The following is a 26,699-nucleotide window of genomic DNA, read 5'->3' on the forward strand; positions in this document are numbered from 1 at the left end:
ACATCTTACCTGTAAACAGTATTCACACTGGTAAGGTTTTTCTCCACTATGAGTTCTCTTATGCCTTTCCATATGGTATTTTTGAATGAATCTCATACCACATTCATCACAGCGAAATGGTTTTTCACCTAGTATATGATACATAAAGTTTAAAACAAAACAAATACTGTGAAATATAAGTTAGTAAATTACTTTACCACAAGAATCTCTAATAAATTACTTTACCACAAGAACGTTGCCATACTTTGTTCTTAAGTGACATAAGTCTTTATTCTAAATATATCTTCCAATTTATTTTGTCAGGAATATCTTGCTTTACAAAAATGAAAGAGAGCGGCACATGCCATTGAGAAGACAAGACTGAAGGCACATATGCTCAATCTCCCGGCCTTTTATTATATGTACACATAAAATACTCTTTCCATAGAGACCAGTATGACCAAGAACTTCACAGTACTATGAACAGGTCTCAATAGAGTGGTTAACGTCTAATCTTTTTTTCAATCATACAAAAAATATTTTAGAAAAATTTTTGAAAAAGAAAAGGTTACCCATACACAGACCAACACAATTCTGAGTATATTTTTTTAAATTCATGTCTTTTCAAAGATTTTTGTGCTTAAATAAAATCTAAATCCTAAGAAAATATATTTTAAATCTAATTTATTAAAACATAAAACAAGTTTAAATCAGAGCTAGGTTTTAAAAGTAATGTTTGTTTATATTGATTCTCTTTTCCTCAACTCAAATGAGCATTTTTCAAGTCCTTCTGGGAAAGAATTAAAATGAGCAATGTTAATTGGACACAGAACCCCCACACCACCTCCAATTTTTTTTAAAATGACAAAAGGACTTCTTAGCTTGAAGGAACCATCTTATGAAGATCTAAAATAGTTTGTACTGATAAAGCCACAGCCTAAGTAAACAGAAGGGTGTGATGAGAAGTCACACCCTTCACCTATTTGGAAAACCACTGTTTCTACTTTATTAGTCAACAAAATTTTACTAAATTCTTCTCCTCTACCCATAACCCCTCTGTAAGAGGTTAAAAATTAAAGACTTGTTACTTGTCCTCAAACAGTTTATAATATAATTGGGAAAACATGATACAAATATTACAAAGGAACAACTAACAAAACTATATCCAGCTCTGGTTTACCTTCACAACTTTATAACCCACTAGCTCTCTTCTTGACCTTTTCCTCCAGTCAAATTGAAGAACCTACCATCCTCATGCTTTCCTACTTCTGCCTGTTTCATGCTGCTCCTTAAGTCCACTTCTGTGTGTTCAGATACTACGCCCCCCTCAAGGACCAACCCAGCTGCTCTAGAATACGTTGCCCTATTCTCCCAGAGGAAAGGTATCTTTATCTTCTCTGTTGTTCAGTTGCTAAGTCCTGTCTGACTCTCTGTGACCTCCGGGACTGCAGCACACCAGGCTTCCCTGTCCTTCACTATCTCCCAGAATTTGCTCAAACTCAAGTGATGCTATCCAGCCATCTCATCTTCTGTCGTCCCCTTCTCTTCCTGCCTTCAATCTTGACCAGCATCAGGGTCTTTTCCAATGAGCTGCCTCTTCGCATCACATGGCCAAAGTATTGGAGCTTCAGCTTTTGCATCAGTCCTTCCAATGGATATCCAGAGTTGATTTCCACGAGGACTGACTGGTTTGATCTCCGTGCAGTCCAAGGGACTCTCGAGGGTCTTTTCCAACACCACAGTTCAAAATTCTTTGACATTCAACCTTCTTTATGGTCCAGCTCTCATATCTGTACATGACTACTGGAAAAACCATAGCTTTGACTAGATGGACCTTTGTCAGCAAAGAGATGTCTCTGCTGTCTAGGTGTATCACAGCTTTTCTTCCAAGGAACATCTTTTCATTTCATTAAATTATCATCAAATTATCTTCTTTAACTTTCCACAGAACTGTAGCTGTACCTTTCCTAAGGCATTCATTACTTTCACGTCAATAATTAGTCTACAACTCTACTCTTTTACTAAAGTTCTTTAGGTCAGAATCAGGGCCCAAATTATCTTTATGTAGCTCAAATTACTTTGGGCAATTTTTTAAGTGACACATGAATGGTATAAAGGATTATTACAGAGGCTTGTTAGTGGAAAAAACCATTATCATGAACTGGTATGATTTGGAAAAGTTTCTTGGAAGTGTCAGAATCTATGCTGAGTGGTCGTTAAAATAGACTGTGTATATGTGATTAAAGCCAAGAAAAGAATATTTAGTGGGGAATAACAGAGCAAGTAAGGGTTTAGATATTATAAGATATACTGGAGAATCACAACAAACTGTGAAAAACGGGAATACCAAACCACCTGACCTGCCTCCTGAGAAATCTGTATGCAGGTCAAGAAGCAACAATTAGAACTGGACATGGAACAACAGACTGGTTCCAAATATAGGGAAAGGAGTACGTCAAGGCTGTATATTGCCACCCTGCTTTTTTAACTTATATGCAGAGTACATTATGTGAAATGCCAGGCTGGATGAAGCACAAGCTGGAATCAAGATTGCCAGGAGAAATATCAGTAACCTGAGATATGAAGATGACACCACCCTTATGGCAGAAAGTGAAGAGGAACTAGAGAGTCTCTTGATGAAAGTGAAAGAGGAGAGTGAAAAACTTGGCTTAAAACTCAATATTCAAAAAAAGATCATGGAATCTGGTCCCATCACTTCATGGCAAACAGATGGGGAAACAATGGAAACAGTGACAGACTATTTTTTGGGGCTCCAAAATCACTGCAGATGCTGACTGCAGCCATGAAATTAAAAGACGCTTGCTCCTTGGAAGAAAAGCTATGACCAATCTAGACAGCATATTAAAAGGCAGAGACATTACTTTGCCAACAAAGGTCCGTCTAGTCAAAGCTATGGTTTTTTCCAGTAGTCCCGTATGGATGTGAGAGTTGGACTGTGAAGAAAGCTGAGCGCAGAAGAATTGATGCTTTTGAACTGTGGTGTTGGAGAAGACTCTTGAGAGTCCCTTGGACAGCAAGGAGATCAAACCAGTCAATCCTCAAGGAAATCAGTCCTGAATATTCACTGGAAGAACTGATGCTGAAGCTGAAACTCCAACACTTTGGCCGCCTGATGCAAAGAACTGATTCACTGAAAAAGACCCTGATGCTTGGAAAGATCGAAGGCAGGAGGAGAAGGGGACGACAGAGGATGAGATGGTTGGATGGCATCACCGACTCAATGGACATGAGTTTGAGCAAGTTCTGGGAGCTGGTGATGGACAAGGAGGCCTGCCATGCTACAGTCCATGGGGTTGCAAAGAACTGGACACAACTGATTGACTGAACTGTTACTGGAGAAATGGTGCCTAAGAAGAGACTTTAACTTGGCAATAAGTCAACTATTTGAAACTTTCAAGAATGCAACTTCTGTAATTGCTATGGAGTTAACTAAATTTTAGGGCTGAAGGGACTTTGCAATGACTTCAAACTGTGCTCTTGGGAGCTCCACAGAGGCCCCCAAAGGCTAATATGGCAAATGGCTCTAAGCTTCCACCCAGAATTCAGGAGAAAATAGCTCTTGTACACAGGGGGTCTGAGTAAGGACTCCAAGGGTTTAGAGACTAGAATGAAGAACCTAACACAACTAACCTCTACCAATTTACTTATCATTACAAAAACAAAGTCCAGAAAAGTTAAGGTGTCCAACAAACTCTGGGAGAGAAGATCACTTACTTAGAACATTTCAAAGTGAAAGAAATGAGAAAAAGGAGGTAAGAATAGACAATCCATCCAAGATTAAGAATTGTTAAGGGTGGGGAACTTAACTAAAACTGAAATGGACTATTATGGTGACTAATCAAAAGAACAAGATCTCAGAGAAACTAGGATGAAAAGGGAGAGTACAAGTATTATTTTTAAAAAAGTAAGAATAGATGCATATTTTGAAGTAAAAAGATGTATATGATAGAGCACATTAAGATCAGAAGTTGATTTAGATCATTTTTCAAAAGTGAGAGAGGATAAAGAGAAAATTAGTGAATGAATTAGAATTCAACTAATTCTCCATGACAAGACTATAATATTGTTAATAATGATATAACACCTCACACTGGTCAAAGCAGAAGGTGACACACTGATCCTAAGATTCAAATGGAAATGCAAGGGATTCAGAGCAGCTAAAGCGATTTTGAAAAAGAAAACTCAGATTTCCCAACTTCAAAACTTACAGCCAAAGGCATAAGGAGACATACATATTAAATAACAGAACTGAGAGTCTAAAAATAATCTTTACATTTACAGTTAACCGACCTTTCATTATAGTCGCCAAGATACTTCAGTGGGGAAAAAGTCTTTTCAACAATAATACTGGGACAATTTGATACCCATATGCAAAAGAATGGGACTGGACCTCAACTTCGCATTGCATACAAAAATTAACTCAAAATAGATCATAGGCCTAAATGTGAAAACTACAACCATCAAACTCTTTAATATATGAATAAATCTTGACTTTAGATTATGTGGGCAATGACTTCTTAGATATCACACCAAAAGCATATGCAACCAAACAAAAAATAAATAAAATATACCTCATCAAAATGAACCTTTGTTCTTCGAAGGACACTATCAAGAATGTGAACAGACAAAATGCTATGGTAGCTGCTTTGAGAAATAATCTGCCAAAATGTTAAACTTAGAATTACCATATAAGCGAACAGTTTTACTCCTAGGTACACACCCCAAAGAACTGAAAACAGGTATTCATTCAGAGATTTGTATACCAAAACACATAACAGCATTATGCACAGCAAGCAAAAGACGGGAACAACCCAAGGGTCCACCAACAGATGAACGGATAAACAAAATGTGATACATACAGAAGATGGAATATTTTTCAGCCACAAAAAGAAATGAATTTCTGATACATGATATAACATGAATGAACCTTGAAGAAATCATACTAAGAGAAAGAAGCTAGACATAAAAAGAACAAATACTGAGTGATTCCATCTATAAGAAATACCTAGAATAGGCAAATTCACATGGATAGAAAGTAGAATAAAGGTTACCAGGGACTGGAAGAGAGAGGAAAGGAGGGTTATTGCTTAATGGCTACAGGTTTTTGTTTGTGTATAATTTTGTTACACAATGTCATAAATATACTTCATGCCACTACACTGCATAGTTAAAAATGATTAAAATGGTAAATTTAGTTACAGGTTTTTTTTCTTATAAGGTGAAAAGACAACCCAGGAATGGGATAAAATATTTTCAAATCATGTTTCTGAAAAGGGATGTCTATCTAGTAAAAATCAACCCAAAAACCACTTATAACTCAACAGTAAAAAGACAAATTATCTAATTTAATAACAAGCAATGGATCTAAACAGACATTTCTCCAAAGAAAATACACAAATAACCAATAAGTACATAAAAAATGCTCAACATTCTTACTTATTATGAGTGTTGAGTGAAGTCACTCAGTTGTGTCCAACTCTTTGCGACCCTATGGACTGTAGCCTACCAGGCTCCTCCATCCATGGGATTCTGCAGGCAAGAGTACTGGAGTGGGTTGCCATTTCCTTCTCCAGGGTATCCTCTCGACCCAGGTCTCCCGCATTGTAGGCAGACGCTTTTCCGTCTGAGCCACCAGGGAAGTCCCTTCCTTACTTATTAGGGAAACGCAAATCAATATCACAATGAGATACCACTTCATACCCAACAGGACAATTACAATAGAAAGGACAATAATAACAAGTGTTAGCACGGATGCAGAGAAATTGGAATTCTCATGCTTGGGTGGTAGGATTGTAAAGTGGTGCAGCATCTTTGGAAAACAATTTTGCAGATCCTTAACATAGAGTTACCATACCATATAACTCAGCAATTCCACTCCAAAGCATACACCCAAGAGTACTAAAACATTATTTCCACACAAAAACAAATATTCATAACAGCATTATTCATAACAGTCAGAAAGTAAAAACAACCCAAATGTCCCTTAATAGAATAAATGAACAAAACATGGTATATTCAACATGGAACATCATTTAGCTATAAAAAGGAATAGAAGTACATGCCGCAACATGAATGAACTTTTAAAACAGTATGCTAAGTGAAAGGAGTTAGGCAAACAAACCACCTACTGTGTGATTCCATTCATAAGAAATGTCCGTAACAGGGAAATCCATAGAAATAGAAAGTAGATTAAAGATTACCTAGTGCTGGGAGGTATGGGTACAGGATTTTAGAATGGTGAAGGTTATTGTAACTTAGAATAGACTGTTAAGAGTCCTGTGACAGTTGTATAACTGTCAATATACTATAAACTACTGAACTGCACACTTTAAAGGGATGGGGTTTTTGACACTGCGAATTATATTTCAATCAAGTTGCAAATTTATATACTGCATGTTAACACAACTGACATCATACAAAGTGAGTAAGATTATTTCTTCCCACAAGGTGCTAACAACTGAATTCAAAATAAATTAACTGGAGAAAAATCATGCTTGAATTATTAACTATGTATTAGTACATGTGGGGTAGGAAATGGCAACCCCAGTAGGCTACAGTCCATGTGGCTACAAACAGTCAGACATGACTGAATGAGTGACACTCACTCACACACACACACACACACACACACACACACATTAGTACATGATCAAGAATTAAAAGCTCATTTAACTAGAAGCAACATTAACAAACCTAAACAAAAAGGTATTAGAAACATTAATACCTTAAAAGAAATTTGTACAAATGTTCCCTTGTTGCTTAAAAAAAAAACAAAAATCAAAATAAAACTAAAAAAGCAAACAACTTTCATGGCCCCTTAAACAGAATAATTACAATGGCCAAGTCAGCCAGGATTAATGTAGACACAAATTTATCTTCCATAGTCATTTACTTTTTGAGTACTCACTTTTGATATGCTTATTTCTAATCCTTTGTCTGTTTTCTCCTTTAATATTTTCCTTTTTCACTATATCATCTTTCTTCACATCTTTTTCTCCCATTCCCCCCCTTCTTCTCTCACTTTTTAACTAGCTATTCCAGAAATAAGACTTTTTAAAATTTAAGTTTTGTCATTTAAGGATCCTTCTTTGTTTATGGATTAGATCACATACTTAAATGGTTCAAAAAAAAACCACACAAAAACACAAAACAATACAGAGAATTACATGAGAAAAAGTTTTCTTCCTATCTTTGCCCCTCCATTGGTACCCACATTTACTTGTTGGGGCTCTGTTTCCTTCCAGTTTCTTGACCCAAGCATAAAGAAAAGTAAGTACATATTCTTTTTATAATTTTTCTCTCTTTCCTATGTGACTATAGCATATTTTATTGTGTTTAGAGATCTTGTCAGTAGAAAAAGAATTAGCTCATTTGTTCTGACAACTGATATATCTTTCACTGGTGGACACACATTTAACCAGTCCCTATTATTTCCAAATATTTCCTATTATAAATGATATTATAATAGATATCCTGTCAATATATTAATTCATACATTTACAGGTACATTTGTAGGGTAAATTCTCAGAAACAGAATTCCTGATCAAATAATAAAAATATTTGTGACTGTGAAATACACTGCCAAATTGGTCTCCATGGAGATATTAATGTATATTTCACCACCCATGTATGAGTGACTGTTTCCCTATAACCCTGCCATATACTACTATGTTGTTAAACATCTTGATGACTTCAAATCTAATACATGAAAAAACAGTATTTCAGTATGAGGTTGACCATCTTTATATGTCATTTTTCTATGAACTGTCTATATCTATCTTTCACCTTTTATTTTTTTAAACTAGGTTGCTGATCTTTCTCGTGATGATTTATAAGAGCTTTATTAAAGAGACTGGTCTTTTGATTGTATGAGTTCTACAACTATTTTTCATGGTTTTTTTTTGGTGTGTGACTCTTTGTGACCCTATGGACTGAGGCCACCAGGTTCCTCTGTCCATGGGACTCTCCAGGAAAGAATATACTGGAGTGGGTTGCCATGCCCTCCTCCAGAGGATCTTCCCCACCTAGGGACTGAACCCGCATCTCTCATGTCCCCTAAAATGGCAGGTAGGTTCTTTACTATTAGTGCCATCTTTACATAGATGAATTATCAAACATTTGTTTTATGGATATTAAATTTTGAGTACTTTCAGAATTTTCCCGTTCCAATCTGTCCATATTTTTAATGACACATAGGTAGTTTCATCTTTTACATTAAATCTGATAGATTTGGAGCTCATCCTGAGGTAGAATGTGATGGATAAAAGTCTGTCTTTCCAGACAGCTATCCTGGTTTTCCCACATAATTTACTGCAAGGTTCAGCTTTACTTGATCACTTTTTTATCATAATCATACACTAGTAAGTTCTACGGGTCTATTTCCAGACTTTATATTCTATTCTATCAGACTATTAATAAGCCAGAACCAACATATTTTAGTTTTTAAGACTTTATATACTTTATCATTTGGTAGGACTAATCACTCTACATGCTTCAGTCCATGGGGTTGCAGAGTCAGACATGACTTAGTGAACAACAATCCCCCTCATTGTTCTTCTTTTATTTTTGTCTGGTTTGTCGTATTTGTCCACTTTTCAAAACACTTCTGAATTAGCTTGTCTAATATCTGGGGTGAGAGAAAGGGACAGTTGCCTGAAATATTTATGTTAACTTATGGAAGACTGATATATTTTATGAGCTTTATGAAGATGCCTCTTCTAACTGAAAAAAAGAAAGGGAAAGGGGATAAAGTTTTGTTCTGTGTCCTCAACAGAGTTTTAATAATTTCCCAATATGGAACTTTCCACATTTCTTATTGTGATATTATAAAGGGTTATTTTCTTCCATTATATCTTCTACTGTGTGTGTTATTTACATACAAAGTATATGATTTTTGGCAGTTTTAGTGAATTTGCTGGTATGCAGTCATTTTCGGTTGACTCTCATGGATTTTCCAAGTTTACAATAATATTGTTTGCAGACAGTTATTTTTAACCTATAATATTTTTCTCTTGCTACTTCTGCTGGCTACTATTCTCATATATTATGTTAAAAATAATGGTAATAATGTGCTCTGTATCTTCTTCCCAACTTTGGTACTTTCATATATCTCTTAACTAGAAATGGAAATAAAATGACTGGTAAATATTTCCTTAAGAAACATGAAAACACTTAAGTTAAATTTCTTTCCAGAGCCTCTCTACTGGAAAAGGAAGACAATCTATACAACACTTGAGTGACTTTAAGGTGAACAGGAAAGGTTTGTTTACATGAAAAATACTAAGAATTTTGTAAATACTGTTTGCCATTCAGGAAAGCAATAACATGGTGAAGAAGAAACAATCTCAAGCTGTTCTACTAATGATAATTTTCCAATACCCAAGGAGCCTGGAGTTTCATTTTTACCAGTTATCAATGAGACGACATTGCAGTGTTTTCTTTTTTCCCACTGCAGTGTTTTTTCCTGGTAACTTGACACTGAGTTGTCTAAGGGCAAGAATTCTTACTTAAAATATGTGTAAATATTAGGGAAAATTATATACAATAAACTGATAAGGACATAAGTTTTATGAACAAAATACCTCACAATGACAATATATTAATCGGACTTTTGGTAGTTTCAACGAATCTGCTTTTTCCTCTTCAATCATTCTAATCTGGCTTCTGTACTTACTTTATCAAAATGGTTGTCGTAGATCACCTTCAGGTTAAATACAACCAAATCTTTTCAGTTATTATAGCAGACCTCTCAGCAGGATTCGATTCAGGTGATCCCTTTCTTTTTCCTTGACTTCTGTGACGTTCATGCTCTTTCAACCTCTCTAACGGCTCCTTCTCAATCAAGGCTCTTTCCAGTTCACTCTCCTCCCTCCAACTATGAAATATTTTAGTTCTTTATGGCTTCCTTCTAAACTATCTGCTTTTCTCCTTCTATATACTTATCTTTGGCAAGAAGGGAAACTCATCTATTTCCACAGCTTTACTCACAACTCTGAGCTCCAGATCATGCATCCAAACTGCCTACACTTCTATGACACTCAGGGATCTCAAATGTATCATATGTATCTCAAATGTATCACTAATGATCTTCAACCCACAGCTTAGTTCTTATCCAGACTCCCTCTTTGTATGAATTCTTACTCAAAATATGGGTATTAGGGAATTTCATCCACCTAGTTTTGCAAACCTGGAGGAGGCAATGGCACCCTACTCCAGTACACTTGCCTGGAAAATCCCATGGACAGAGAAGCCTGGTAGGCTGCAGTCCATGGGGTCACCAAGAGTTGGATACGACTGAGTGACTTCACTTTCACTTTTCACTTTCATGCATTGGAAAAGGAAATGGCAACCCACTCCAGTGTTCTTGCCTGGAGAATCCCAGGGACAGGGGAGCCCAGTGGGCTTCCGTCTATGGGGTCACACAGAGTCAGATACAACTCAAGTGACTTAGCAGCAGCAGCAGTTTACACAACTTTTCTCTTCAACCCCTCCATATTCAACTGGTTAACACATTACTGATCTACTGATTCTACCTACTAAGTACCTGTCAAATCTGCCCAGTTCTTTCCGTTACTTCCCACTGTCATTACCCAAGTCCAAGATACTCTCATCTTCTGGCCTGGACTACTATCTAATATCCTCCTAATAGCAGTCTCTTTGTGATTCACTCTCATCTATTTCCAATTCCACACCACAGCTAGATTTTATTAACATTAAGTACATGTGATCATGTATAAAGCCTACAGTTCCTAGGATCAATACACGCACAAACACGCAGCATTCCATTCATTACCATCTGGTCCCTATATCTTTCTCTGATCTTTCTTTACAATACTCCTCTTCACCTTCTGAGCTCTAACCAAAGCCTTCTTTCAATTCCTAGTACTGTCATGCTTTTTCTCACCCCAGGATCATTTTCTCTTATAACTCCTCCTGCAAACCAATTCTTCATCATGATAGTCAATCTAAAGTGCTTTACACTCAAAAAATAGTACCTAGTATTCTTAGTAATCAGAATGAAAATGGCAACCATTTTAATAATGAAGTCTTCATAAAATCTAGGTCAAAATACTTGTATTATTTAGATATTATGACATCAAATATAATAATATATAATAAAATATTATAATATTTAGGTATTATGATATCTATGACTATATTCACATGGCCTAGTCACTGGGTTTTAACTGTAATCAATGTGTTAATATAGTGATAATCATTTACATCAGCCTCTTGGTACATACTTGGTACATAATTGGTAACAGAAGGGATTTTCTATCTTTAATAAGTCATAAAAGCAGAGAAAATAAAATTTACAAGTATAACACAAATTATACTAATCAAAAAAGATTATTCATTACTATGAGAACCACTATAAGTACTTAAGATTATAGATTCTAGAACCAGACTAGCTGGGTTTTAGTGCTAGTCTCAGCATTTCTTAACTGTGCGACATTGAGCATGTTATTTAAACTCTTCTTAATATTCTCATCTGTAAAGAGAAAACATTAATAAAACACATATTGGAGCCAAATGTTAAATGAGATAACCTGTGTGAGTAACTAGTCTTTGCTTAAGAAAAATCTAGCAAATTTTAATAGCTCAATAAACATGAGCTATTAAATATACAACTTAAGAGGCTGATGTAAATGATTATCACTATATTAACACATTGATTACAGTTAAAACCCAGTGACTAGGCTACATATCCCAAATGAAAATATCCTTAAGCTAGACAGACAATTCAGGAAAACAGGAAACAAGGAGGATTACTGAAATAATTATATAGAAACATAATCACACTCCCAGTAACTTGCTTAAAACTTCAGAGCATATAAGAAATAAGAAGGTCACTTACTGCACAATTAAATTTATCTAACATTCTCAAAATGGCATACAACTATAAAGATGGAAAACACACTAGTGTTTGTCAGGAGTTAATTATGGAGGAGAGGGAGCGAAAGAAGTCATATGACTGTAAACAGACAGTACAAGCAAACTTTCTATAATAAGATGAAGGTACCAGTAAAATTTAAAAACAAATAAACACACAAACAAACAAACAGAAATAAGAATATCCCTGGCATATAGGAGGTCAGAAAGTTCATTTATCAGTCTAAGAAGAACCCATATACTATGCAGGAAACTACATATATGTGTGTGTGTGTGTGTGTGTGTGTGTGTGTGTGTATGTACATATGTACGTATTTATTTTCTTGGTTATGCTGCATGGCATACATGGGATCTGAGTTCTCCAACTAGGGACCGAACCCATGCCCCCTGCATTAGAAGCATGGAGTCAACCACTGGACTGCCAGGGAAGTCCCAGGAACTATAATTGATAGGAAATCATCTGAGACTAAAACTACAACCAATGAAGTACAAATTATGTTATTAAATAAAAACTGTGAAATTGCCACAGTAAAATGAAGCAATGTCAGTTAAACTGGTAAACACCCAAAAGGGCTTAAGTTAACTAGTAACAGTAGTACTTTTTTTGGGCAGCAAATTTTTTAAACCCCACTTTTCAGTAAGTATAGAACAATTTCAATGCCTGCGTTTTCAACTTTGGAAAGAAACTTTGGCAATGTTTGCCCTTTTTAAAATAACACACTGGGGTCACCATTTCCCCCCACAAAAGAAAACAATGAAGGAATTGTTTCATTTTTTTCTGGGCTTCTTTTCTTTGGTAAAGCTATGAAATTATACATTTACAGCGAAATTTTTTTAATGCTCTAGTTGTCTTAGAATTAAATAGCAAATGACAGGTGGGAAACTATGTTTTAGGCTACCATAGATTAGATTTTAGATTCCTTTTTTGTGACAAACAACACTAAAAAACTATCAATTACCTCTATCTATTAAGAGCAACATCCCTGATGTGCTATAAAAATTTTTTTAAATTTCAAAGTTGGTCTAGGAACCATTTAAGAAAACAAAATTGAAACAACAAACACTGTCCTAATTCTGAAAATAAGTGAACATCATTTAAATACAGCAATTTCCACAGTTCATTTTTCTGTCAGCCAATATACAATTTGTACTAATATATAAGCATATTAACACTAAGTAACTGATGTTCCAATGACAGCACCTAGAAAAACTTAAAGTAATATTAATTAATGATAAAGAAAAGGAAAGATATAGGCATCTAAATGCAGAGTTCCAAAGAATAGCAAGAAGAGATAAGAAAGCCTTCCTCATTGATCAATGCAGGGAAATAGAGGATTACAACAGAATGGGAAAGACCAGAGATCTCTTCATGAAAATTAGAGATACCAAGGGAACATTTCATGCAAAGATGGGCTTGATAAAGGACAGAAATGGTATGGACCTAACAGAAGCAGAAGATATTAAGAAGAGGTGGCAAGAATACACAGAAGAACTGTACAAAAAAGATCTTCACGACCCAGATATTCACGATGGTGTGATCACTCACCTAGGGCCAGACATCCTGGAATGTGAAGTCAAGTGGGCCTTAGGAAGCATCACTACCAACAAAGCTAGTGGAGGTGATGGAATTCTAGTTGAGCTATTTCAAATCCTGAAAGATGATGCTGTGAAAGTGCTGCACTCAATATGCCAGCAAATTTGGAAAACTCAGCAGTGGCCACAGGACTGGAAAAGGTCAGTTTTCATTCCAATCCCAAAGAAAGGCAATGCCAAAGAATGCTCAAACTACCACACAATTGCACTCATCTCACACGCTAATAAAGTAATGCTCAAAATTCTCCAAGCCAGGCTTCAGCAATATGTGAACTGTGAACTTCCAGATGTTTAAGCTGGTTTTAGAAAAGGCAGAGGAACAGAGATCAAATTGCCAATACCCGCTGGATCATGGAAAAAGCAAGAGAGTTCCAGAAAAAGATCTATTTCTGCTTTATTGACTATGCCAAAGCCTTTGACTGTGTGGATCACACTAAACTGTGGAAAATTCTGAAAGAGATGGGAATACCAGACCACCTGACCCGCCTCTTGAGAAACCTGAATACAGGTCAGGAAGCAACAGTTAGAACTGGACACGGAACAACAGACTGGTTCCAAATAGGAAAAGGAGTACGTCAAGGCTGTATATTGTCACCCTGCTTATTTAACTTCTATGCAGAGTACATCATGAGAAACGCTGGGCTGGAAGAAGTACAAGCTGGAATCAAGATTGCCGGGAGAAATATCAATAACCTTAGATATGCAGATGACACCACCCTCATGGCAGAAAGTGAAGAGGAACTAAAAAGCCTCTTGATGAAAGTGAAAGAGGAGAGTGAAACAGTTGGCTTAAAGCTCAACATTCAGAAAACTTAAGATCATGGCATCTGGTCCCATCACTTCATGGGAAATAGATGGAGGAACAGTGGAAACAGTGTCAGACTTTTATTTTTCTGGGCTCCAAAATCACTCCAGATGGTGATTACAGCCATGAATTAAAAGATGCTTACTCCTTGGAAGGAAAGTTATGACCAACCTAGATAGCATATTCAAAAGCAGAGACATTACTTTGTCAACAAAGGTCTGTCTAGTCAAGGCTATCGTTTTTCCAGTGGTCACGTATGGATATGAGAGTTGGACTGTGAAGAGAGCTGAGCACCAAGGAATTGATACTTTTGAACTGTGGTGTTGGAGAAGACTCTTGAGAGTCCCTTGGACTGCAAGGAGATCCAACCAGTCCATTCTAAAGGAGATCAGTCCTGGGTATTCATTGGAAGGACTGATGCTGAAGCTGAAACTCCAATACTTTGGCCACCTCATGCGAAGAGTTGACTGACTCATTGGAAAAGACCCTGATGCTGGGAGGGACTGTGGGCAGGAGGAGAAGGAGATGACAGAGGATGAGTGGCTGGATGGCATCACCGACTCGAAGGACATGAGTTTGGGTAAACTCTGGGAGTTGGTGATGGACAGGGAAGCCTGGTATGCTGTGATTCATGGGGTCGCAAAGAGTCGGACACGACTGAGTGACTGAGCTGAACTGAACTGAACCGAACCATCCAAATGTGGCATATGTTGTGTTGTTCAGGCGCTCAGTCGTGTCCAACTCTTTGCGACTGTGTGGACTGCAGCAGGCCAGGCTTCCCTGTCTTTCATCATCTTCCAGAGCTTGTATATGTAACATATGTAACTACTTTTTATTTATTTAAAAAACTAATTCAGACTATCACACAAGTCTGTCTTCCACAGATGTGGTTAAAACTTTTTTAAATTAGTAAAATGGGGGGATATATATCTTCAATAAAAAGAAATTTAAGTTAGAATCTCAAAATGTAAAACAGATTTAAAATAGCAGTGAGCTAACATTATCCTGACTTACATTTTAAATTAGTCCATCTATTTTTGAACTTAATATAAATCCCTAATTTCTAGCTACTTCTTCAAAAAAGTGTTCTAGAAAAAAAGTTCAACAGTTAAGACTACATTAAGAACAACAGGGGGTTATCAAATCAATAGACTCTATCAGTTCAGTTCAGTCACTCAGTTGTGTCCGACTCTTTGTGACCCCATAAACCACAGCACGCCAGAACTCCCTGTACATCACCAACTCCTGGAGTTCACCCAAACCCATGTCCATTGAGTCGGTGATGCCATCCAGCTATCTCATCCTCTGTCGTCTCCTTCTCCTCCTGCCCTCAATCTTTCCCAGCATCAGGGTCTTATTTCAAATGAGTCAGCTCTTCGCATCAGGCAGCCAAAGTATCGGAGTTTCAGCTTCAATATCAGTCCTACCAATGAACACCCAGGACTGATCTCCTTTAGGATGGACTGGTTGGATCTCCTGGCAGTCCAAGGGACTCTCAAGAGTCTTCTCCAACACCACAGTTCAAAAGCATCAATTCCTTGGTGCTCGGCTTTCTTTATAGTCCAACTCTCACATCCATACATGACCACTGGAAAAACCATAGCCTTGACTACACGGATCTTTGTTGACAAAGTAATGTCTCTGCTTTTTAATATGCCGTCTAGGTTGGTCATAACTTTGAAGGAGCAAGAAATCTATATAATTTCATGGCTGCAGTCACCATCTGCAGTGATTGTGGAGTCCAGAAAAATAAAGTCTGACACTGTTTCCCAATCTATTTGCCATGAAGTGATGGGACCCATTGCCATGATCTTAGTTTTCTGAATGCTGAGCTTTAAGCCAACTTTTTCACTCTCCTCTTTCACTTTCATCAAGAGGCTTTTTAGTTCCTCTTCACTTTCTGTCATAAGGGTGGTGTCATCTGCATATCTGGGGTTATTGATATTTCTCCCAGCATCTTGATTCCAGCTTCTGCTTCTTCCAGCCCAGCGGTTCTCATGATGTACTCTGCATATACGTTAAATTAGCAAGCTGACAATATGTATCCTTGACGTACTCCTTTTCCTATTTGGAACCAGTCTGTTGTTCCATGTCCAGTTCTAACTGTTGCTTCCTAACCTGCACACAGGTTTCTCAAGAGGCAGGTCAGGTGGTCTGGTATTCCCATCTCTTTCAGAATTTTCAACAGTTTATTGTGATCCACATAGTCAAAGGCTTTGGCATAGTCAATAAAGCAGAAATAGAAGTTTTTCTGGAACTGTCTTTTTCGATGATCCAGCGGATATTGGCAATTTGATCTCTGGTTCCTCTGCCTTTTCTAAAACCAGCTTCAACATCTGGAGTTCATGGTTCATGTATTGCTGAAGCCTGGCTTGGAGAATTTTGAGCATTACTTTATTAGCGTGTGAGATGAGTGCAATTGTGTGGTAGTTCGAGCATTCTTTGGCATTGCCTTTCTTGGGATTGGAATGAAAACTGACCTTTTCCAGTCCTGTGGCCACTGCTGAGTTTTCCAAATTTGCTGGCATATTGAGTGCAGCACATTCACAGCATCATCTTTCAGGATTTGAAATAGCTCAACTAGAATTCCATCACTCCCACTAGCTTTGTTCATAGTGATGCTTCTTAAGGCCCAATTGACCTCACATTCCAGGAGTATGGCTTTAGATGAGTGATCACACCATCGTGATTATCTGGGTTGTGAAGATCTTTTTGTACAATTCTTCTGTACACCTCTTCTTAATTTCTGCTTCTGTTAGGTCCATACTATTTCTGTCCTTTATCGAGCCCATCTTTGCATGCAATGTCTGACAGAATGTGGTACACTGGAGAAAGGAATGGCAAACCACTTCAGTATTCTTGCCTTGAGAACCCCATGAACACTATGAAAAGGCAAAAATATAGGACACTGAAAGATGAACTCCCCAGGTTGGTAGGTGCCCAATATGCTACTGGAGATCAGTGGAGAAATAACTCCAGAAAGAATGAAGGGATGGAGCAAAAGCAAAAACAACACCCAGTTGTGGATGGGACTGGTTTAAGCAAGGTTCAATGGTGTAAAGAGCAATATTGCATAGGAACCTGGAATGTCAGGCCCATGAATCAAGGCAAATTGGAAGTGGTCAAACAGGAGATGACAAGAGTGAACATCAACATTCTAGGAATCAGTGAACTAAGATGGAATGGAATGGATGAATTTAACTCAGATGACCATTATATCTACTACTGTGGGCAGGAATCCCTTAGAAGAAATGGAGTAGCCATAATAGTCAACAGAAGAGTCTGAAATGCAGTACCCGGATGTAATCTCAAAAACGACAGAATGATCTCTGTTCGTTTCCAAGGCAAACCATTCAATATCACAGTAATCCAAGTCTATGCCCCAACCAGTAACACTGAAGATGCTAAAGTTGAACAGTTCTATGAAGACCTACAAGACCTTCTAGAACTAACACCCTAAAAAGATGTCCTTTTCATTATAGGGGACTGGAATGCAAAAGTAGGAAGTCAAGAAACACCTGGAGTAACAGGCAAATTTGGCCTGGAGTACAGAACGAAGCAGGGCAAAGGCTAATAGAGTTCTGCCAAGAGAACACACTGGTCATAGCAAACACGCTCTTCCTACAACACAAAAGAAGATTCTACACATGGACATCACCAGATGGTCAACACCAAAATCAGATTGATTATATTCTTTGCAGCCAAAAATGGAGAAGCTCTATACAGTCAACAAAAACAAGACAGGGAGCTGACTGTGGCTCAGATCATGAACTTATTGCCAAATTCAGAATGAAATTGAAGAAAGTGGAGAAAACCACTAGACCATTCAGGTATGACTTAAATCAAATCCCTTATGACTATACAGTGGAAGTGAGAAATAGATTTAAAGGACTAGATCTGACAGAGTGCCTGATGAACTATGGACAGACGTTCGTGACATTGTACAGGAGACAGGAATCAAGACTATCCCCAAGAAAAAGAAATGCAAAAAAGCAAAATGGCTGTCTGAGTAGGCCTTACAAATAGCTGTGAAAAGAAGGGAAGTGAAAAGCAAAGGAGAAAAGGAAAGATATACCCATTTGAATGCAGAGTTCCAAAGAATAGCAAGAAGAGATAAGAAAGCCTTCCTCAGTGATCAATGCAAAGAAATAGAGGAAAACAATAGAATGGGAATGACTAGAGATCTCTTCCAGAAAATTAGAGATACCAAGGGAACATTTCATGCAAAGATGGCCTCAATAAAGGACAGAAATGGTAGTGACCTAACAGAAGCAGAAGGTATTATGAAGAGGTGGCAAGAATACACAGAATAGACTCTATACTGAATCCCTTATACCCCATCCCGTAAAAGAAAGAAACTCATCATCAGTTTATTTTCTTTCTTATCTGTGGCACTGTCTTCATATAAGACTGCACTAATACATATTAGCTTTCATTCTTGCTTTGTTTTTTTTTAATTAACTAGGATATCAAAGAGTGAAGGGCCATTCTCTCAACAAATAGTCTGTTCATCAATAAAATCCTTCTCAGCAGAGCTAATCAAGATCCTTTAACTGTCTACCCACCCTTAACACTGTCTCTATTGTTCTGCCACAATACTGTGATTTGCTTTTTTATATTAACTGCAACCAACACTTTTACTTCACATATAAAAGTATTTGATAAGTACAGTGTATTAATAGATGCTTTAATCTGAACAAGGAACACAACAGAACTTTCACGCCAAGAATCCAGGTAGTCTGACTCAATCAGTGACAATTTCAATAGTTACCTTTTCTGAATTCAGTTGTCAGTTAAAATAGCTAAAGAGAAGGAATAAGCACTACAGGTTCCAGGGACATGGTATGAAGTGGTCTGCTCCAAGCACTCTATTTTTTAAAGTGTCACCTTGCAGGTGAAATCGCATTCCAACCTAGAATATGTGTCTTATTTATGTCATTATTTTAAAATGTTATGGAGCACCTACTATGTGCCAAACACATGCTGGGCACTCTTACATTTAAATCAACTCTGTTCTTGTCAAGTAAATTATCCTCATTTGGCAAGGCTAGGAAACTTCTGCCCAAAGTCAGGGTAATAATGAACCCTGGTGGCTCAAATTTAGCATCAAATTCATGTACCTCGTTAGAGCAATCCCAAACTGTGGATCAATAAATACATCAGGTAGTAATCCGGGCTTTCATCAATTCATTTAGCAAGTACTAAGTGTCTGTCGGGAAATGTCCATGAAAATGATAGTAGTGTATCAGTTGAAACCTGTCTGCTTCCTTTTTTACACTATTTGATTATTTGATGAGTTTTCACAAAATAATACAACTCTGAAAACATTACTACAATAAGCATCGTGAATTTACCTAAAACCACAGTTTCCTGTTGTTATACATAATCCCTTCCTCCTGCCCCTTGTCATTTCCTTCCCCATTCTCCAGGCAAACAATTATCTGCTCTGTCCCTATAGTTTATCTTAATTTTAAAAGGAGAGAAGACACTAAAGAGCCCTCATGTACTCATCACTCAGTTTAAATAATTATCAGCACTAGGCAAATTTTGTTTCAACTAATTCTTTCTTTCCTCCCTTCTGACTATCAAGTGAACTTTTTATTGGAATATAATAACAGTGATACAGAAAAGCAAAGAAATCATAATCATAGTTCATTGAATTTTCACAAAACCTACTAATGCCTGTAACAAGCATTCATAATAAAGAAATAGAACATTATCAGCATCTCCTAAGTGCCTCATGAAACCTCACTTGGCCATTAACCTCTCAAAAATAACCACTATCCAACTTCCAACATCAATATTAGTTCTGCCTTAACTGCCTATTATGGAAATTTTAAAGCATTTTAAAAATATACAGAAGGTACTCTCACCATATTTTAAAAACAAATTTCTTGAAATGCAATATAACCTACACAAAGTACACCAAGTAAAGATGCAGATTGATGAATTTTCTCAGAGCGAACACACCTGTGTAACAGGCATCCCAAACAACAAAGAGAACTTAAAAGAGTTACAGGCACTGAAGAGGCACTCCTACTCCTTCTCCATTAGTAATTACTATGTTGATTTCTAACAGACAACACATTTTGCCTTGTTTATGAACTTCACACAAAGGGAGTCATATAGCACGTATTCTTTTGTGTCTGGCTTCTTTCAGTCAGTGTTATGGTTTTAAGATTTATCTATTATGCTATGTCTAGCATTCTCTCATACGAATGTACTACAATTTATTTATTTAACTCTTGATGGAAATCTGGGTTGTTCCCAGTTCAGGGCTATTCATAACAATGCTGGCTTAACATTCTGTTACATGTCTCTTGATGCATATATATATATATATATACACACACTATATAGGCGTTAAACTACAAGTGAAAATGACATATCAAGAGTTCTGCATGTGCAGCCTTGGTAGACACTGTTGACTAAAAATGGATGTGTCAAGTTACACACCCACCAGCATATTCGCGCTCCAATTGTATAAAGCTCCACAACCTTTAAAGTACAGTCATCCCTTAGTATCCAGTAACCAAGTAGTCCCTTGGACCCAGGAATCCCCATGGATACCAAAATCCCCCAGAGGCCAAACCTCAATCAACAGCAGATCATGTGGTATTTCTGATCTCTGGTTGGCTGTATCCATGGATGCAGCACTGCAGATATAGAGGGTCTACTGTACTCTATACCACCTGTATTTTTCATTTTAACCATTCTGAAGTATATGCAAGTGGTATCAAATTGTAATCTTAAGTAATTTTGCTGGTGGCTAATGAAACTGAGTACCCTTTCATATGTTCCTTGATCACTTAGGTATCCTTTTTTGGTGTATAAAGTATCTATTCAAGCACTCTGCACTCTTTTCTACTAGTTTGTGTTTTTCTTAATAGGTCAGTAGGAATTCTATACATAGTTATCAGACTTATTTTCACTTACTTAATGCTGTCTATAAGGAACAAAAGGTCTTAATGAACCCATTTTAAAATTTTCTATTATGACTAACACTATCTATATCCCAGTTAAGAAAGATTATATCCCACAAGTCTTTTTTTCATTTTTTTCTATGATATTTTCTGCTGATGTCTTCTATTTCACTAACCTCTTTTACTGCCTCTATTATTCCATTAAACCTATGTGCTATGTTCTCTATATCAATTACTCTATTTTTCAGTTCTAGAATTTTCATTTGCTTCTTTTTCACAGTTTACAATTCTTTAGTAAAATCCTCTTTTTCTCTATTTCCTATGCCTTTTCTATTATTTTTAAAACATATTAGTCACAGTTTAAGTTTTAAAGCCCTTCTATGATACTTCTTCATTATCTTTTTTTCCTCTTGCCTTTCTGTGATTCCATCCTAACACTTGGCATGCACTGTAATTTTTGACTGAATGCAAAATACTGTATGTAAAAAGTTGTACAAACTCTGGATGATTTCTTCTTTTAAAGAGGGTTCATCCTCTTTCTGAACACATACTGGGGAGGATGATAACCTGAATCCCCAAATGGATTAAGCCAACCTGAGCCTGGGTTTTTAATATCAAACAAAGAATTATAGCTAAAATTCAATACTTAGTGCCAACAACTATGTACTTTCACAATATAAGTTCTAAATTTTTATATAACCCATTCTCTCTGATAGTATCAGGTCTCTATGAAGTTCATTATGTGCTTTTAGATTATGCATTATGAATGAGGGTCAGTGCTAATTGAGACTGCATCATTAACTTAATATATAATGTGGTAATAGCATCTTAACTGTTGCAGATCAGATCAGATCAGTCGCTCAGTCGTGTCCGACTCTTTAACTGTTGCAAGCAGAGCACAAATCTGACAAACTACACCCTATATAATTAAATGTAAGTCACATACTAAAAATATTTTCTAAACAGGTAATTTATCTTCCATATAAATTATCTTCCATATCTTCCACTTAAATTATGTTGGTGCTTCAGGTTGGTACTAACACTGATTTATGTGAAATAGTTTAAGCAATTTTTTTTAGATAACAGATGTTAGGTATGAATAGTTTATTATCTACTAAATGTAAAAATATTGACACTGTTCTTTGAAATATATACTATTAATAAAACTTATGCTCAATACTTAAGGCAGAAAAATAAAGTCTAATATTTTGGGCAAATTTTTGTTTTTGGATTTCTGCATATTTCAGAAAATACTTACATTAATGTAAACTCATTACCATTTCATTCTTTATTTTACAAAAGTTTGAAATAAGAAGCTAATATTGAACATAAAAATACAATACTCAACATGTTTGATCCTTAGGGAAATGCAAATTAAAACCATAATGAGATACTAGTACACACCTATTACAATGTCTAAAATAAAGAAATCTGACAATGTTAAGGGAAGTCAATGACACAGATCTACTGGAACTCTAAGTCACTATGGGAATGCAAAATGGTACAATCACTTTGCAAAACAGTTCAGTGGTTTCTTATAAAATTAAACATTCACTTACCATATCACCCAGCAAGTCCACTCTTAGTTTCCCAAGCAACATAAAAATATGTTTGCAAAAACAACTGTTCATGAATTTTTATAACAAATGTTTATGGAAACTTTATTCATAATCACCAAAAACTGGTAAAAACCCAAATATATCTCAACCGGGGGATGGATGAACTAACTGTGATACATATCCATACAACAGAATACTGATCAACAATAAAGAAAATTACTCATGCATCAACAATAGGAATGACTCAAATGCACTAGGATGAGTGGAAGAAGCCAGACTCAAAAGGCTACATACCGTGTGATTCAATTTATACGATATTCTGGAAGAGGAAAAACTAAGAAGACAGAAAAATATATCAGTATTTGCCAGAGGACAGGGGTAGGGGAGAGGCTGACTACAAAATACAGAGAAATTTTGGGGAGTGATAAAACTGTTCTATATGTTGTAGTGGGTTACAAAAATGTGTATGCTTATCCTTTTACATATACAGTGTATGTATATACTAAAAGTATATACACAAAAAATAGTAAAGCTTATTGTATGTACATTATGTCTCAATTTAAAATAATGAAAAAAAGTCTAAAGTTAACAAAACGTATATCCCTTGAAGATGAAAAAAATAATGAAAATTTAAACTATTCATATGTATCCCTACACAAAATAATGGAAAATCTTCAGCTACTTTGCAAAATAAAATAAATCACTAGCAATCTATCTTCCTCCAAAAGATCAAAACTTTCTAATAAATCAATAGATACAATACTAGAAATTCATTAAAGTTCTCTTTGATTATTTCAATTTTCTCAATGAAATAGAAAGCAAGTAATCAGCTGAACATGAGAAAGTAGGAGAAAATGCAGATTTATAGAAAGGAGAGAGTAAAAATATGTTGGGGAAAGATTGGCAAGCATACACCCGTAAGAAATTCACCAATAAATATTTTAGACTTTGAGGATCATACAATCTTTTTCACAATTACTCAACTTGGCTGTTATAGAGAGAAAATAGCCATAGCCATTGGATAAAGGAATGGGTATGGCTATATTCCAATAAAATTTTAATTACACTAACAGGCAGCAGGAACTGGTCTATGAGCTGAAAAATGGACCCCAACTAGATGAGTGATAGAATGAATAGACTAAAGAAATAAATTTCAGTAGGCATTAAGGGCCCACTGAAAATTTAAAGTGCACCTAATTCAGCACAGCTTTCTGTTTTATTCTTGAGATGGAAAAAGTTACATTTTTCAAATGGGACTAGTAGTAGTGTTAGTCACTCAGTTGTGTCTGACTCTGCGATCCCATGGACTGTAGCCTGCCAGGCTCCTCTGTTCATGGAATTCTCCAGTCAAGAAAACTGGAGTGAGTTGGCATTCCTTCTCCAGGGGATCCCTACCCAGGAATCAAACTGGGTCTCCCACACTGAAGGCAGATTCTTCACCACTGCACCGCTTGGGAAGTCCTAATATAAACAAACAAACACAACAGAACAACCTAGGAAGATCAGACAGGACTTTTACAACCCAAAGACAGAGAAATCTGAGCTTCCCCCTAGAAGGCCTTGCTTAAGATTTTACCAAGCCAGCTATTAATATTTAACTGCATATGCATTAAAGAGCCCCCTCAATATTTAGGGCAAGATTTAATTTCTCCAGTTAACTAGGTACTTGCAAGTATGAGCTCCATTCCTTACATCTTTCTACAAAGGAGCCACCATGGTGTCTTTCAACTGAGCCCTGGGTATTTCTCGGTAAAAACCAAATTTGCTACCACCAGTGCCTTTCCATAATAGGTATTTTCTCTGTATGTTTCAACCAAGCCCTGGGTCCCCCTTTCAGTGTTTTTCCACTGGGAAAGACACAATACATCAAATTTAAAAGTTTCTGTACAACAAAAGAAACTATCAACAAAGTGAAAAGGCCACTGATCATCACTAATCATCAGAGAAATGCAAATTAAAACCACAAAGAGGTATCACGGCACACCTGTCAGAATGCATATTATCAAAAGGACAAGAGCTAGTAAGTATTGGTGAGGATATGACAAAAAGGGAATTTTTGTGCACTGTTGGTGAGAATGTAAATTGGTACAGTTATAAAAAAGATCTTCACAAGCAAGATAATCACGATGGTGTGATCACTCACCTAGGGCCAGACATCCTGGAATGTGAAGTCAAGTGGGCCTTAGGAAGCATCACTACAAACAAAGCTAGTGGAGGTGATGGAATTCCAGTTGAGCTATTTCAAATCCTGAAAGATGATGCTGTGAAAGTGCTGCACTCAATATGCCAGCAAATTTGGAAAACTCAGCAGTGGCCACAGGACTGGAAAAGGTCAGTTTTCATTCCAATCCCAAAGAAAGGCAATGCCAAAGAATGCTCAAACTACCACACAATTGCACTCATCTCACACGCTAGTAAAGTAATGCTCAAAATTCTCCAAGCCAGGCTTCAGCAATATGTGAACCGTGAACTTCCAGATGTTCAAGCTGGTTTTAGAAAAGGCAGAGGAACCAGAAATCAAATTGTCAACATCCGCTGGATTACTGAAAAAGCAAGAGAGTTCCAGAAAAATATCTATTTCTGCTTTATTGACTAAGCCAAAGCCTTTGACTGTGTGGATCACAATAAACTGTGGGAAATTCTGAAAGAGATGGGAATACCAGACCACCGAACCTGCCTCTTGAGAAACCTATATGCAGATCAGGAAGCAACAGTTAGAACTGGACATGGAACAACAGACTGGTTCCAAATAGGAAAAGGAGTACGTCAAGGATATATATTGTCACCCTGCTTATTTAACTTCTATGCAGAGTACATCATGAGAAACGCTGGGCTGGAGGAAGCACAAGCTGGAATCAAGATTGCCGGGAGAAATATCAATAACCTTGGATACGCAGATGACACCACCCTTATGACAGAAAGTGAAGAGGAACTAAAAAGCCTCTTGATGAAAGTGAAAGAGGAGAGTGAAACAGTTGGCTTAAAGCTCAACATTCAGAAAACAAAGATCATGGCATCTGGTCCCATCACTTCATGGGAAATAAAAGATGGGGAAACAGTGGAAACAGTATCAGACTTTATTTTTGGGGGCTCCAAAATCACTGCAGATGGTGACTGCAGCCATGAAATTAAAAGACGCTTACTCCTTGGAAGGAAAGTTATGACCAACCTAGATGGCATATTCAAAAGTAGAGACATTACTTTGCCAACAAAGGTCCGTCTAGTCAAGGCTATGGTTTTTCCAGTGGTCATGTACGGATGTGAGAGTTAGACTGTGAAGAAAGCTGAGTGCAGAATTGATGCTTTTGAACTGTGGTGTTGGAGAAGACTCTTGAGAGTCCCTTGGACTGCAAGGAGATCCAACTAGTCCATTCTGAAGGAGATCAGTCCTGGGTGTTCTTTGGAAGGAATGATGCTAAAGCTGAAACTCCAGTACTTTGGCCACCTCATGCCAAGAGTTGACTCATTGAAAAAGACCCTGATGCTGGGAGGGAATGGGGGCAGGAGGAGAAGGGGACAACAGAGGATGAGATGGCTGGATGGCATCACCGACTCAATGGATGTAAGTTTGAGTGAACTCCGGGAGTTGGTGATGGACAGGGAGGCCTGGCGTGCTGCGATTCATGGGGTCGCAAAGAGTCGGACACGACTGAACCGAACCGAACTACGAGAAAGAGTATGAAGGTTCCTCAAAAAATTAAAATTAGAACTACAATATGACCCAGAAATTCTACTACTGGCTCTTTCCAGAGGAAAGGAAAACACTAATATTTTTAAAAGATATATGCAACCCTACGTTCACTGCAACATTAATCATAATAGCCAAAACAGTGAACTAACCTAAGTGCCCATCCATAGGTTACTGTTAAAAGAAGATTCCTAGACAGATACACTGGAGTATCACTTAGCCATTAAAAAAAAACCCTG

At 36.9% G+C, this 26,699-nt stretch overlaps 1 protein-coding gene across 7 annotated transcripts in view; it reads right to left on the minus strand.

Annotated features, from left to right (window-relative positions):
• ZNF148 (zinc finger protein 148) overlaps positions 1-26,699 on the minus strand; it is a 147,715-nt gene that overhangs the window by 6,690 nt on the left and 114,326 nt on the right. For all 7 annotated transcript variants that reach the window (XM_025285273.2, XM_025285263.2, XM_025285254.2 and 4 more), the window contains one exon: positions 10-128. In XM_025285273.2, coding sequence (XP_025141058.1) covers positions 10-128 — 119 coding nt within the window. The remainder of the gene's footprint in view (positions 1-9; positions 129-26,699) is intronic.

The sequence above is a fragment of the Bubalus bubalis genome, chromosome 1, assembly GCF_019923935.1.
Source record: "Bubalus bubalis isolate 160015118507 breed Murrah chromosome 1, NDDB_SH_1, whole genome shotgun sequence".
NCBI lineage: Eukaryota > Metazoa > Chordata > Mammalia > Artiodactyla > Bovidae > Bubalus > Bubalus bubalis.